The following is a 15,245-nucleotide window of genomic DNA, read 5'->3' as shown; positions in this document are numbered from 1 at the left end:
TCTATTCTGATATAAGCATACTGACTAAAAAGCTCACAGTATTATTGAAATCTTTGGCGTAACCACGACACACTACAAATCAGAAGTCACAATTTATACATAACTGGTTCGTATGTTATACAGAACTGAGTAATGATAGTTTAGGAAATGTAAAGTACATGAGTAGTGGACGAAAACTTAGTTGGGGAAAACCAACTTAATTTTCCATGCAAAATTACACAGTGCCTTGATGATATATGAAAACCATACATTAAATACACTATTTGCACACTCTCCTTCAGTTGTCCTTTCCATACTTCATGATTCGCCCAGTTCTGCTGTTATTACAACTGTTCTCTGTTTCCCTTCTTGTTTTCTTCAAGTCAATCTTTTTCTGGTAAGCATTTCACTTTTGACTGCTGCCATATATATTACTTATATCTGTCAGCACAAGTAGCATTCGCCAGTACAGTTCTGAGCAGGATCATCGATATACAAGACGATCTGATGAAGATTTGAATGCTTGGTTTGCTAAACTAAGGATAGAATTACTACAATTAAGTAACATAAGGGACTCGAAACAACTGTGAACTACATTCAAATTCAGAACTTTCAATACAAGCGTCAAGACAGTCTTATTGTATGAAGCTCAAACTTGGAGATCTACTACAGGTATCATTAGAATAGTACAGGTATTAATAAACAGTTGTCTGTGCAAGATATTCTATGTCTGTTGACTGGATTTCATTATTAACAACCTGCTGCTGTAGAGAACGAATCAGGCTCCAGCTGAAGAGGAAATTATGATATACCGGAGATGGATGGGAAACTTTTTGAGGAAGTCAAACTGCATTAGGAGGCAAGCCCTAACCCAAGAGCAGATTGCATCGGGAATTGGAAGCAGACATTCCGGTCAAGGTGGTTTATTTGAAACACATTTGTGTAGCTGTATGTGCATTTATGTCAAAGGATAAAAAATAGTGACATCTGTCACTTTACTATATGAGATAGTCATCGAAAAGAGAGTGATTTTTACATTAATTATGTATGAAGGATGAAAGGGTATCATCAGACGCCGAAGACATCTTCATCAAGACAAAGGTATGTTTCTACAAATACACAGTATACAATGGATGTCGTATGATAGGTGGATTGTTCATTGTAACCAGGTGGTTAATGACTCATATCTATGATTTACTGCGCGCCGTTCACGAGTGAAGCCTATGGTTCCGTCGTTTGACGGAAGATGAAAAGCATTCGCTCTTCACCGCTGTCAGGAGCAGCAATCTATGAAGTTATCGATTTCGTTTGCGAAACGTATGGAAGGTTTATAATTGCAAAGGATGTTTTCAGTATGCGTCACCACGTGCCTGAAGCGTCTTGCCCAGAGAAGTCACATTTTCCTGGCACAATCTACTTCCTCCCTATTATTAAAATTTATGAGAGGAATACTCGTTTTGTCCATATTTAACATATATCATATCACTTAGCTTACTATTTAGAGCGACGACCGTCGATTCCCGTTGAATATGATATTCACTCCTTACATAGCATAATCCAAATAATCATGATATTTCATTTTAACCTTAACATTTCTTTTTAAAACAGCTCAGTAGTGAGCAACCCATCTTACTATTGTCGAAACGCTTCATAGAGAGGGATTTGAAGAGTAGGTGTTATTCATTACGAATTAGGATCAGTTGGGTATTATTGAAAACCGTGGAATATTGAATGTTAATTAATTGGAATGAGAGATGTGAGTCATTGGACTATTACTGATTGATCAGTGTCATACGCTTAAGAAACGATGGTTTTTGACTGGATAACTGACAGGATCATGGGTTCACAATGTTGAGTTGTCCCATTTTTGTACAAAAAAGATGTTCAGTAATAATACTAATAATTCAGCCAAGTTTCACAATAACGGGATTATTTTAAATCCTTTCTAATGATGATGATGAAGAAAAGAATAGAGAGGAAATGAAAGATTATGAAAGCTACTTTTTGGAACATTATTACCACTACTTTTCAATGTGTAATTACTAACATTTGCTTTGCGCAATTTTCCTATTACCTTAATCACAAGCTTTCGTTTTGTCTATAAACTATTGTCATATCTTCTATTCTAGACTTAAATTTAAACACGAATCCGGTATCCTATATTTGTGCCCTAAGTACTTTATGTTGACGTGCATTGTTTTTGCTCATTAATTTTGTATAGGGGTCCAGTTGGTTACACATTGGGTCCTGTACTCTTTCCAGATAATATGGAATTAGGAAATAGTGGTTTTTGACTAGTCATTTTCTGTTGTTGACTAATCTATATCCGAGTATGAGCTAGCAGGATAGTTCAATGCCCGTAAAATTTATTAGTCACAGATGAAACACACAAATCTACAGTTCCACGATCTTGTTACAGAAACTAGCGCATCAATAATGATAACTGGTTCCGAAACAAATTCATTTGCATAACCAACTACAGGATTAATGGGCAAACCAAAGTTATGACAAATATCATAAGTGACTATCTGTCTGGACTCAGTATTTCAGTGGATAATAAGTTGGGTCTCTGAAGAGGAAACTGCTGGGCTGGAGTCTCGGTGTGAGCATCGACGTTGGAATGCCGCTGACGGGTCCTAAATACATTGAAACGGATATCTTGGGGACTACTGCTAAACACAAATCCATCCGAGCTCTTATATAAGCGTTACGATCTCTTGGATTTTAAGCTGTTTTCAATAAAAAATCAATTAAAAATTAGAAATTCTCTTGCGGTTACCCTTCTTTTGTGTACTGGGAATACAAATGAATTCAGTGACTGAAGTATATTGTACTCAATGAATTAATAAACAAACCACGTTCATACATATTAATATAAATATTTGAGCTACTCATTAGTAGTATATTTTTCATCAAAGAAGTTTGTCTTTATCGTTGTGGTAATTCCTTACTTGAGTTTTGATGTTATTTATTACCATATAATCAATCTGTAATAAAGTCTAAAGAAAGATTTTTATTCCGTTGTCTAATGTAGAATACAACAGTATGTTAAACAATCTTAGTTTGCAGGTTGTCTTGAAATAAATGTATTCTCAAAAGTCACCGCACCCTAAATTATTGGCTATATTTGTCATAGATTTATCTCGGTTGGATTAACATCGGAAATCAAGGAGAAGTGGATGATCGTTTCGTACTAATGTGGAACACCTTTGCAATGAGCCCCTACGACTATACTGGAGATTGAAACCAGGACCTTCAGACATCTCAGAGAGCTCTCAACTCTAGTTCACTGAGTTGAAATGTAATTGTTTTCTTTTTTTTAAACCCCAACCAGTTCGGAGTACAACAAGACGATTATTCAAAGCCATTCACAACAATTGCTTCGGTTCCAACGACTATGAACCTCACTCGTCATTAATTTTTGTCAATCACATATATTACTTAAATACTTACGCCTGTAAACCCCAATGGAGCATAAGCCGACGATCAGCATTCTCAAACCCACTCTGTCCTGGGCCTTCCTTTTTAGTTCTATCCAATTTTTGTTCATTTTTCTCATGTCTGTCCCCATTTCTCGGCGTAATGTGTTCTTTGGTCCTGAAGATTCCATGTGAGGGTTTGTCTTGTGACGCATTTGGGTGCCTTCCTCAATGTGTGTCCTATGCAGTTCCAGCGCTTCTCCCTGATTTCTTCCTCCACTGAAATCTGGCTTGTTTTCTCCCACAGTAGGTTGTTGCTGATAGAAATCCCATATATCCTTAACATTAATTTATCTCTTAGATCATTTAAATTGGATGGTTGAAGGTAGTCAGTAGGAAATGATGCTCGACTTAAACTTAATGCTAGTTTGCATTTTTGTCAGTAATGCATGTCTGCAAATTTGAGACCTCATGTAGAAATGAAGCCTTGATTACCCATTTTCACAGTTTAAGAAATCGCCACCAAGCTTCTCATCCTGCTACTGACCTCTTAGGGGATTGAGATATTATAAGTGATTGACTATTGAGTAGTGACTAATGTCACATTTGTCTAGTTTTTCAGTATTGATTATGTTCTGGAAAACGAGTCGCGACTATGAAGTTTGATGACTCAGGTTCACTTGTATTCGTGGGTGTGCTGTAATAATTGCAACCAGAAACCACTTCAATTTCAGATATGTTGATGAGAACACGAAAATTGACTTAGAATATAATTTTATCCACCCGCTGAAATACATCGGCAGTTGTTGTAACGGCAGATAACTGATACTGACTACCTAGGCCTGTGAATTGCACGACGCGAGTAAGAACACGAAGACGATAGACGAGTATTGACTTGACATCGAAAAATAAACCATAATAATATCTGGATACTTTAATTTTCACATGAATTACGCTGAATAGTCAGATTTGTATACAATCAACGGAGTAGTAACTGAAATTTATTAATCAGTAATCAGGAAATCGGTTTTACATATAGCTCTCACTGCAATCAATTAAGTCCTTACTCAATACATAAAGTTTAGATTTCACAGAAGGCATCAGTTCCCACAAGATTTTAACATGCCACTTTGATGAGTTCCAACCAGGACAAAGATTAGGTTGATCTGAGCTTTTTACCGACTCTGTTCGATCATTTAATATGAAAACATAGTGCACGCGTTTTTAAGTCTCTTATATTAGAGTGGCCATATAGAAATTTGATTTACTAAATTTGATTAATATTCAAATACTTGACAAATATGACATCGGTCACTAATTTGTAACTAATCAGTTGTGAATAACAATAAAATACTAGCAGGTATTCAACAATTATTCCATTCTAGTTCTTGATAATCCTTATCAGTGTACACGCAAAACTGGAAAGCATTTAAGTTTTTCAACAATGAGCAGAATGGATTTATACTATTGAGTTTGGATCTAATGTTTCAACATTTTCAACTGTAGTCAATTTACGATATTTCTCAAACAGCATTCATTATTATTCATCAAGTCTTACTCTCGGTAGTGTTTGAGCTCAACTAGTCACTACACAACAATTGTTGATCGATTTTATGAAATTTAGAGATATAGGATATATAACAAATTTATTGTTGGTTACCATAGTTTGTAGACATTTCTTTCTTCTAACTAAATATTTATCTAAAGAACGAAGCCTTTTAAAATTTATTGATTGATTGGCTTCTAACAAAAGATAATAGAAGTTTGAGTTGCAGTGAAACATCTATTCATAGAATAAAGAATGAATAAGGACATTCATTGTTATAAATACAAAAAAAAATAAACACTTTTTTTCAAAATGTGAACTTACATTGTATCACGCAGATTAGTAGGTTAAATAGTTTCATCCATTCATGAAATTCTAATTTAGGGCGTAAATGGTACAGTGATAAATTAACCCAATCATATTATTTCATATTCAAGTAACCAATGACCAAGTGTTTAATTGTCAATCTAAATAATCCCAAATTCTTTGGTTCAGTTTCAATTATTCTTTTGGGGGGAAAGCATTTTTCGGTAAGCATAGATGTTTATAATTATAAGAATGTTTAAATACAATTAGTATTGTTTGATTGAATCTTCCCATTGATGTTTTAGGACTGTAACTGTTCAGTCTCTAGTTGGCATATGTGCATATTGTGCGTATTGCCTCGATATAGCCTTAATTCACAAGCATGGTAAGCGAAGATGGATAGTGGCTAGCAGTGGAATCCAGGACGCGCGTTTCGTCCTAGCTGGATGTACCTGCATTTCAAAGTCGATGTTCACTCCGGGACTCGAACCTAGTACCTTTCGCTTCAAACGCCATCGCGTTATCCACTCGGCCACTGAGTCCTGATACGAATGTTAATTTTTCATTTTAAAAAAAACTCCAGAAAATAAAATTCCATGTCTTTATTTGACTTCATATTGTTTTACAGAAACTTTAATCATGTTTATGAGGTTGTAGGTGAATCCTAGTGAATGGTTGAAAAAAGCTCTTTATTGTTCTTTGATTTCCAAAAGATCTCATGTGTGTATGTTTATGTGTGATAACAACCGCTTTTAATATATTTATCAGAAGGGGCTTTTTGTGGAGATTTAGTATTTTCATAGTTGAAAGCGTGAGTCAATTGAAGCGAGACTGGTAGGTCGTGGGTTCGAATCTCGCGAGGCGAGGTCGTGGATGCGCACTGCTAAGGAGTCCCACAATAGGACGAAACGGCCGTCCGGTGCTTCCAGGTTTCCCATGGTGGTCTAGCTTTAATATATTTGTTTGTTTTATTATTAAATGAAGCAATTTTAAAATCCGGTATAGATTCGTTAGTTCTCTACTGAATACTAAAGTAGTGAAACTAATGTTATACATGTCTAGCTATTAGTTGTGTTTAAATTCTGTCGATAGAATTGGATTATGGCCAATTATCTGAGTAATTCGTCATTTTGGAATACTAGGTTTTGATGTTAAGTGTTTGGTATCTTTTCGGAGTAAGCCTTTGTTCTGAGTGCTAGATGGCAGTCATCAGTATATAGTATCTATAATCTTGGAGGAATTAATACGTTCTTTAGGATTTAAATGTGTATTATCATGTTTTACAGTTAGAAATAATTATACCTTTGACTGGAGCAGTGATAGCGAATATGAGAGAATAGCATGAAATCACTTTATTTCATGATTTCTTTCCAGCTACTTACAATCTAGATTTCATAGTACTGGTTATTTAAATGACAAAACAGTATGCATAATTTATAACCTACTATCAGTAATCTACTCATCAATGGAAGTTAGTAGGACAGTAATAAATATGAAAGAATATGAGAGACGTTTATATGGTTGAATGCTTATATATAAGGTTGGGAGATCATTAATAAGAACCATTTTGATGTTTCCTGGTTTATTGTAGGTACCTAGATCAAATCATTATAACTTAACCTATAGGTTGACCCTATATTCAAGACTAAACCATAGTAAATGCCAAATATATCTTATTCAATATAACAAACTCTCAAAGTAAAGCAAAATGTATACAAATTTACGATTAATTAGTCACCAGTTTCTATTTTTGTAGGGTTGAGTTATATCTAAATTACATTTTACTTACCAAATATATAAATAAATAGTTAGGTAAACAACGTATACACAACACGAATAATTCAAAAATAAATAAATAAACAAATACAGTTTACTTACATGTATCCATTAGATTAATACTTTGTTTACTGTATAAATTTATTTATTCATGAACCCACCTGATCTCTTGCATGTGATCAACTGTACTCTATTAGAATAATTAAACAGTATCATTATAAATAGAATAATGTGATATTTAGCATATGGCTAGTAGTGGAATCTAGGAGATGTGTTTCCTTTTTATTTAGGACTCATCAGCTGGTCGCAAATTTATTCAAGGGTAGAGGTATAAACTGAAAATCAAGCCTAGTATATTTCGCTTCAAAAGCTCAACGAATTATAGACAAAGTTATTGAATCCGGATATGTAATCAATATTTGCCATTTCAAGGTTTTTACTTATGTGATATTGTTTGGAAATATGTTTAATTGAAAGTATGAAATGGAAATGTATTGAGCTATAGTATATCGTTTGTCAACATGGATGCTTACTTAGTAAACAGTTTACTTCTACCAAATGTATGTAATTAAACGAGTAATAATTTTCTATAAGAACTAGAGTACAGTTCTATCTGACCTTTAAATATAAAAGTATGACTGATGTTTGGAGTAAGCTGACTGTTTTTTAGTTCACAGGTGAAATAAATGAGCATAATGGGTTTTTAGTTAGCGTTGGGGGGCATCCTGAATGCTCTTTAGGAAACAGTACCGAAAGAACACAAATCAGTGTCCAGTGTTTCTTGGTTTATAATAATGGTGGAGATTTGTAGCTCAGGTGGATGGCTTGGATGGAGTTTTGTTCAGAGCAATGATACATGAAAGTCATATGAGCAGTCTTGAGCACTTATCATTCCTGCTATCTGCCTAGCCCAGCCAATTAAGTCCAGAACACCAATAACAGCCTCTGCAATATGAATCATTATTCTCAAACATACTGCATATATATACCAAACAAACTGACCACATCGTACATAAAATAAAAAATAACATTTGTAAAAGATTTGGCCAAATGTGGCTGTGAATGTGGGCAACAGTAATTGATAGACTGGGTAAAACTGAAGAATGGTAAATCGTATAGTAATAGTCTATGGGTCAAAATAAAGCTTATAATAAGGGGAACACGAATATGAATAGTTTAGTTACTTAACAATTATACAATAGGAAATATACATATCATATTGGTCCATAAATAGTTCTCAAAATTACCATTCATAAATCTCCACGGTATATAACAGTGTGTACATGATTTACATCTTCATGTTTGTATTTCCTCTATTCATACCAAAATAATTATTATATAACGAGAATTTGGGTATATACCTCTCCAGACACTTTTAAACCAGTACTACAAACTGTAATTTTCAATGATATAAAGTTATCAATACAGTGACTTGTATCACAAATTACTCTTCAAGTACAGTAATTTGACCGATAACTCTTTTTTGAACAGCTACAATCTTTTCAATACATGTTATATGTGTATATTGTTTATAATTGCTGAAAATAGAGTATGCTCCGTTCTTGTAGTAAAGAACTATCATTTTAACCGTGAGACTTATTTCTCATATAATTTCAGTGGATTATATTTATGACGACACTCTCAGATCTCCTGTCCTGAAGTATACGTCTTGTAAATAATAACTTATTTCAATAAGAATACGAATAATCTACTTCAGAAATGTTAATTACCAGTCACTTTATGAAAAGAGGTAAATTAGGATGAATGAATTTCGGTAGAACTCAGTCCTAGAATTGACAATGAGAGACCATCTTTTTATTATAATTTTAAACGTTTTGAGCACTGTGTAAAGATATTTCTACTTCTAGTTTTGATATATGATGAAAATCTTTCATTTTCGAATTTGGCGCAAAATTTCAGGAATCAGCTTCTTGATTCTAATTGGCTTGTCATTTTCATCATACTTTTATCAAGTATATTTAATATATACTAATATGTAAGATTGTATTATTTGTCTCTTTATTAATTAACTAAGATTCTTCATTTAACGAAAGTTCTATAAACCGACTGAAAAACTGATTAATGTAACCGCATTTAAACGGAGTTATAAAACGCTTTTATTGATTGATACTGTGTTTCTTTTTGAGTATATTCATGTTTTTGACTTACTAAACAAACAAAGTCAATAGAAAAAGCAAACAACTACGGTTAAAAATGAGAGCAATATATATATGATATTGCTATTTATGATCAAAACAAAAAAAGAGCAGTGACTCACTACTCATGTACTACTTACTTAAACATGTCAGAAAATATAGTTTTGAATAATAATAATAATAATATGTGCAATTTAAATGTGAACACTTTGTATATTATTAAGACAACAAACCTATCTAAGTCATGCAACCATTGAAAACATGAAATCACCGAAATTCTATTTATTCTTCCTATGACATTCCTCAATAATTCCCATCCAAGATCCTGTCATTAAGCATCGAACTCAAACTTCTGAGCCTACATCCATTGGTTTTGATAAGTCTTTCTGATTGAACGCTATATTTGGATCCTACGCTAGTCTCGTAACCCTCAAGCTAAATCTACACAGCAACTTGAACACGAGAGAAAAGGCACAAAATATACGAGAATCACTTTACTCCAAAGGTTCATTTATGTACAGAAAATATAGGGTTTTTATAGTATTTTAAAAGTCCTTGGGTTTTCCTGAAAATACTAGAATACTACTAACCATAGTAGCAGTGTAGTAATCAGCCAGTCAGATACTCTACATATGAGTTTTCATTTTCGTGATGTTTCCAGTAAAACTTCTAATCAAACGCTGATTGAATAAAATGAATCTTAGTGTTTCCTGAGCTTGTCATGTCTACTGCGAGAAAATTTTCAGGATCATCCCAACAGGTTTACACGCCGAACTTTAGTTAATCCACATTATTGCGCGAATATCTATGATTTTCTTCAATCAGTACATTTATCAAACCCTTCATATTTCAACTCCATCGTTCATGACTTCCCATTAATACACCGGAAATTTTCTCTCGTAGTTAGTCAGTATTTTTTTCTACTTAGCGTTTTTTAGCGCGTCAGTCTTCTACGGGATGGGGTCGCTAACCCCATGCTTAACCCTCCTTCTTTATTCGGGCTTGGGACCGACAGTAGCCCCTGGAGGGGCTACAGGCGGAGTTTAGTTAGTCAGTAGTAGGCGAATATATTCTGTTGGTACGGGGGAGTTTGTGGAAGTCACTAAACCTCCCTAATTTACATCAACTAATCATAGTGAGACAGCCGAAATCCTGAGTTTGATCCTCTGTTGTAGAGTCGTGGATAGGCACTGGTGGACATCCGCATACTAGGAGGAAACAGATGTCTAGTGATTCTTGACTTTTAGTGTTTGCCTCAATTAGATTGGTTTGTGGCCTCAATAAAGTTCAACGACCCCTACAACTCTCATGCTGATTTATGTAAAAGTCCCTTTTATACATTAAATTCTATCTTTTAGTTTCAGGATTTTACTGATGAAGTGATGTTGATGTTAGTTTGTGAATCAACATTGAAATCATGCAAATTTGCACAAAATCTCACATTTAAATTTTGCTAGTTGACTAGTAAGTGACAAGCTTTAAGAGAAATTTTCTCTATTCTCTACTCGAAAATTTTGATTCATGAAACCTCTAACCAAGTCAGAACAGGAAGAATAAATCATGTTACATTACAGTTTGATTGAAGCTCAAAATTCTAAACCCTTGATTTTTGACTTAAAAGTCTGAAATACTATATTTACTGAGCAATCTGAATATCTTGAGGTGGATCCTGTGGGTGAGATAATGATCATGGATGTTTCTGTGGTGTTAATAACTAGGACAAATTAATAACCTAATTTTCAATGTCCTTCCGAAGGTTCGTTAGCTGATGTCACCTTTTTATGATAAATAAAATTATAAAAAATATTGAAAAATGGATAAGCCATATCTAGGACAACATATAGCTAAAACCTCCTTAGATATGGCTTCACATTCAAGCTTATTTTGTTGATATTCAATATGGTTGACGTATCCTACTACTCTATCTAAAACATTTTGTTGCATATATTTACAAGTAGTAATTAAGCTTTCGAACTAATAAATATTTTTGATTAACTTTTAGCTCTACTACTATTTTCTATATAAATAATATTCAATGTGGAAAATGATATTTCTATTATGCTTAATAACTTATGTGAATTTCATTACATCAAATCCTACAACACAATCAGGTTAGTTTTGTTTTCTTCAAAGTGTTTATGTTTAAAAACAAACAAAAAACTTGCCGTGAATTTACATTATAATTGATATAAAGATTCCTTTCATCTCATGGATTATATTCACTGTATATAATAAGAATTATTAAGCGGTTTCATATTAGGACGAAATAACAGTCCAGTGTTTCCTGGTGAAAATTCAAAAATTTCTACAAATTAAATGTACTAAAACAAAATTACTAAATTTTCAATTGATTGATCATGTTTATTCGGTGTTGATCGATTTGTATCGATCATCATTAATGAACTGATGGACATTATATTAATCATTATTCAGTGATCAACTGACTGCAAAAATCGCGGACTTACTGGAGAACACCTGCAACATGAATAGCTTAATGGTAATGTCTCAGACTGTGGAGGTGGGTGATGTGTTCAAATCCTACAGAGAGTATAGATTCTCTCAAGATTACAGGTACTCCTTACTAGTGAGTTCCAAGTAGCACGAAACCTAGGTTGATTATCATTACTTATCAGCTACACCCAATCACCTGTTCTAATTCCAGATAAGGACTAGCAGCGGTCGAATCAAATAGGTGCGCTTCATCCTACTTAAAAAAATCTGGTTGCATGCACCTGAATATTAGTGTTGATGTATTCACACTAGAACTCAAACTTAAAACCTAAAGCTTCAAATTTTATCGCGTCATCCATCATGTTGTTAAGTTTGGATAAATGCCAACTTGTGCGGTGGATATATATATATATATATATATATATATATATAAACAGTAGACAATAGTCATAAAAGAATAATCACTAATTTCATTATTTCACTTAAATAGTAGTAGTAAAAATTTTAAACAGTTTAGAAGTTTAAAGTGACATTTAAAATTATATTTGGAATCAATGGCTCATCAGAGAAATCCAGTTACCTAGAGATATTATCAGAAATTAGTGGAACGAATTAAACCGATCTCAAAATGAAAATAATTTTTAAACAATTCTCAGAAGGCAATTTAAGGAATTCGGTAATGAAAAGTTGAATAATAATAATAAAACAAAAATGGATAGTGGATAGCAGTGGAATCCAGGACGCTCCATATACCACAAGCTAGCGGCTACAAGGACTCGGTATCTAAATGGATAACGTGATAGCGTTTGAAGAGAACGGTACTGGGTTCGAGTCCCAAAGTGAACATCAACTCTGAGATTCAGGTACATCCAGCTGATGAGTTCCAAATAGAAGGAAACAACTGCCAGCCGCCATTCATCTTTGCCTATAATGCAGTCTGCACAGGATGCACATTTGTCAATAAGAGACTAGTCAATTGCAGTCCTAAACATCAATGAGAAGATCCAAGCAAACAATTCGGAAATGAAATTAACATTAAAATATAAATAGTCATTAATTATGTAAACTATACATACATGATTTCAGTTGCATTTTAGAAGAGTTGCTTTCTTTCATATTTGTTGAGAGTAATCACATAATGATATAGTGAGGTAAGAAATATGACTAATAGTTAGGTATTTATTCTGCTGTAGAGTGAATAACCTATAGTTGCCATATCTTTCAATTGTTTATTTGTCAATTGAATCTTAATCACCTTATTTTGTTGAGAGGATAAAACCTATGCTACTGGGCAACTGTCTTGTCCCTTGTGATATCAGTTCAATTGAGTGCTTGCTCCCATAGTCCGATCAAGTGAACGTTTACCAATCGGTCACATTTTATCCAATAATTGGTTAACTTTAGACTTTTTTGAATAAAATTCATAAAAGCTTGTTGAAACTAAATCAGATAACCGATGACAGTGATATCAAAGAAGCGAATTACTAAGGAAATCAATTTTTACAAAAGATCGATTTGGATATCAGAGGGAATGAATCGATAATGTCAGGGAAATTTTTAAATCTTCTGGTGTTGACAAGCTACTCTTATTGTGCATTATATGATGATAAAATGAGATAAGATTCCGTATCTGAAGAATGTCAGTCGTCTGAAAAGAGTGAATATTTCTGCTTGGTATTATAACTTTGAAATTTAAACAATAGAAAACAGATTTGCACAACTCAAGGAAATAAATAAATGTTGATGATGGTCAAAGATATGACTCGCTATGGCTATTTATTAATTAAATGCACTCAGTTATATAGAGATGTTAACGGCATTTGATGATTTAAATTATTTATAAAGATAAATAGATTTGAAATAGTTCAAAAGTAAATTTATTATCACTTTGGAAGACTTAAATTGAACATTGAAAACTAAGAAAAATAAAATTGACATTCGTCTTTAAAAAAATTCTTGGGTTTATATTACTTGTTTACGCCTGTTACCCCTCATGGAGGAGCATAGGCCGTCCGCCATCATTCTCCATTGAATTCTTTACCTTGACAATCCTTTCCAGTTTTTTCCAATTCTTATTCATTCTTTTGGTATCTGCTTCAAAATCTGGGCGTAATGTGTTCTTTAGTCTTACTGTTTTCCGTTCCCCCTCAAGATTTCAGGTAAGCGCTTGCCTTGTGATGTAGTTAGGTGATTTACGAAATGTATGTGTTATCCACTTCCAACGTCTTTTCCTAATTTTCTCTTCCGCTGGAGGCTGGTTTGTATTTTCTGAGATATGATAGTCAATGTAAGACTGTTTGGTAGATGCTGAGTTGTGTGAACTTTTCCCACTATTTTATAAACAATGATTATTGATATTATAAAATTAGACTCTTTGAGCTCATACTTTTATATACAATAGCCGACATGTAAAATTGGATGTTAGTTTCAGAAATATGTATAACTTAATTTAAGTTTCGAAAGATCTATCTGTTTATTATTTTCTTTCATTTAATATTGAAAATGAAATTCTTCAATGGGATATCATAGATTATCTTCTACAAGCAGAAGCTAATACAACAAACTCAGATATTACCGAACATTTAACTGGGGAGTTTACAGTTACTGAAATGTCATCTACATCAACGAATTCCGAACCCATTATAAAATCTGACCATGACACTGCATCGGTTGAAGAAGTTACTTCAAATGAACCGTACGAAACAATCACTGAGTCTGATGAAACAAATGATACAGAGCATAATTTAGACTTCACAACAGATAACCATCATCCATATGAACATCATAATGATAACCACGAAAATCACGAGGACGACCACGACTACGAACATGATCACCAACATGATCACGAGCATGATCATGAACATTATCATGAACACGAACACAACCACAACAAGGCAGATCAATCATTTAATTTACCAGAAAACATACATAAAAGAACCAGAGGTAAACATTCTGACTCAACTAATCCAAAAAAGGTGAATAAGTTATAGTGATGTGGATAATAATCTTGATAGTGTGAGTACAAATAAAAGAAATAATTAAGTTCCTATATGTGTGTGCCCATTGACTTTGCGACCCCCCCACCCCCACCTCATAACTATATGTCTTTCTGTATTGTTTTACAAAACTCGAAAAATTTGTACTTTATTTGAATTCATCAATATATTGTCAATTATTTAATTGTGAAATTCGTAAAATTAGATGTTCCAATTTCATTTTACTATTTTTTCTTCGTATTAACTATTTAATAATCAGCATTTTATCATTGTGTCAAATTATGTTGTCACCTTTTTGAAAATGTTGTTGACATTAATTTTGAGATTAAATTTCTAATAATTAGTTAGTTATAATTGTTTCTAAGTAACTCAATCACTTTTTATTTCACTTTAATCTATTTGTTTAAGATATGATGATTATGATGATGGTTATCAAAAAAAGATGAGAGATGATACCGAAAATCATAGAGAAATAGAGGGTTATTTGTTTTAGTTGATTGGTTAAGCGGTCATAAGTTGAAGCTGAAAAACATAAACCATTGGTTTAACCTTAGTAAGTTTCGAATTTGGCCTATATGTTTAATTATGCGTTGTTACTACTGTTAAGTTGGAT

General features: G+C 33.2%; 1 protein-coding gene and 1 non-coding gene across 2 annotated transcripts; one reads left to right on the top strand and one right to left on the bottom strand.

The window, feature by feature from the left end:
* Positions 1 to 5,723: 5,723 nt before the first annotated feature.
* Smp_tRNA_01511_Pseudo_TTG.1.1 lies at positions 5,724 to 5,792 on the bottom strand. The gene has a single exon. It is a non-coding gene (tRNA).
* Positions 5,793 to 11,226: 5,434 nt separating this feature from the next.
* On the top strand, positions 11,227 to 14,998 carry Smp_194040 (hypothetical protein; the record flags this gene model as incomplete). Its single annotated transcript, XM_018790860.1, has 2 exons — positions 11,227 to 11,293; positions 14,088 to 14,998. The coding sequence occupies 2 exons, from the start codon at positions 11,227 to 11,229 to the stop codon at positions 14,624 to 14,626; spliced, it is 606 nt and encodes a 201-aa protein (XP_018645877.1). The 3' UTR covers positions 14,627 to 14,998.
* Positions 14,999 to 15,245: the final 247 nt, after the last annotated feature.

This window comes from Schistosoma mansoni, assembly GCF_000237925.1.
Source record: "Schistosoma mansoni, WGS project CABG00000000 data, supercontig 0013, strain Puerto Rico, whole genome shotgun sequence".
Taxonomy (NCBI): Eukaryota; Metazoa; Platyhelminthes; class Trematoda; order Strigeidida; family Schistosomatidae; genus Schistosoma; species Schistosoma mansoni.
This window is presented reverse-complemented; position numbering and strand designations above follow the sequence as displayed.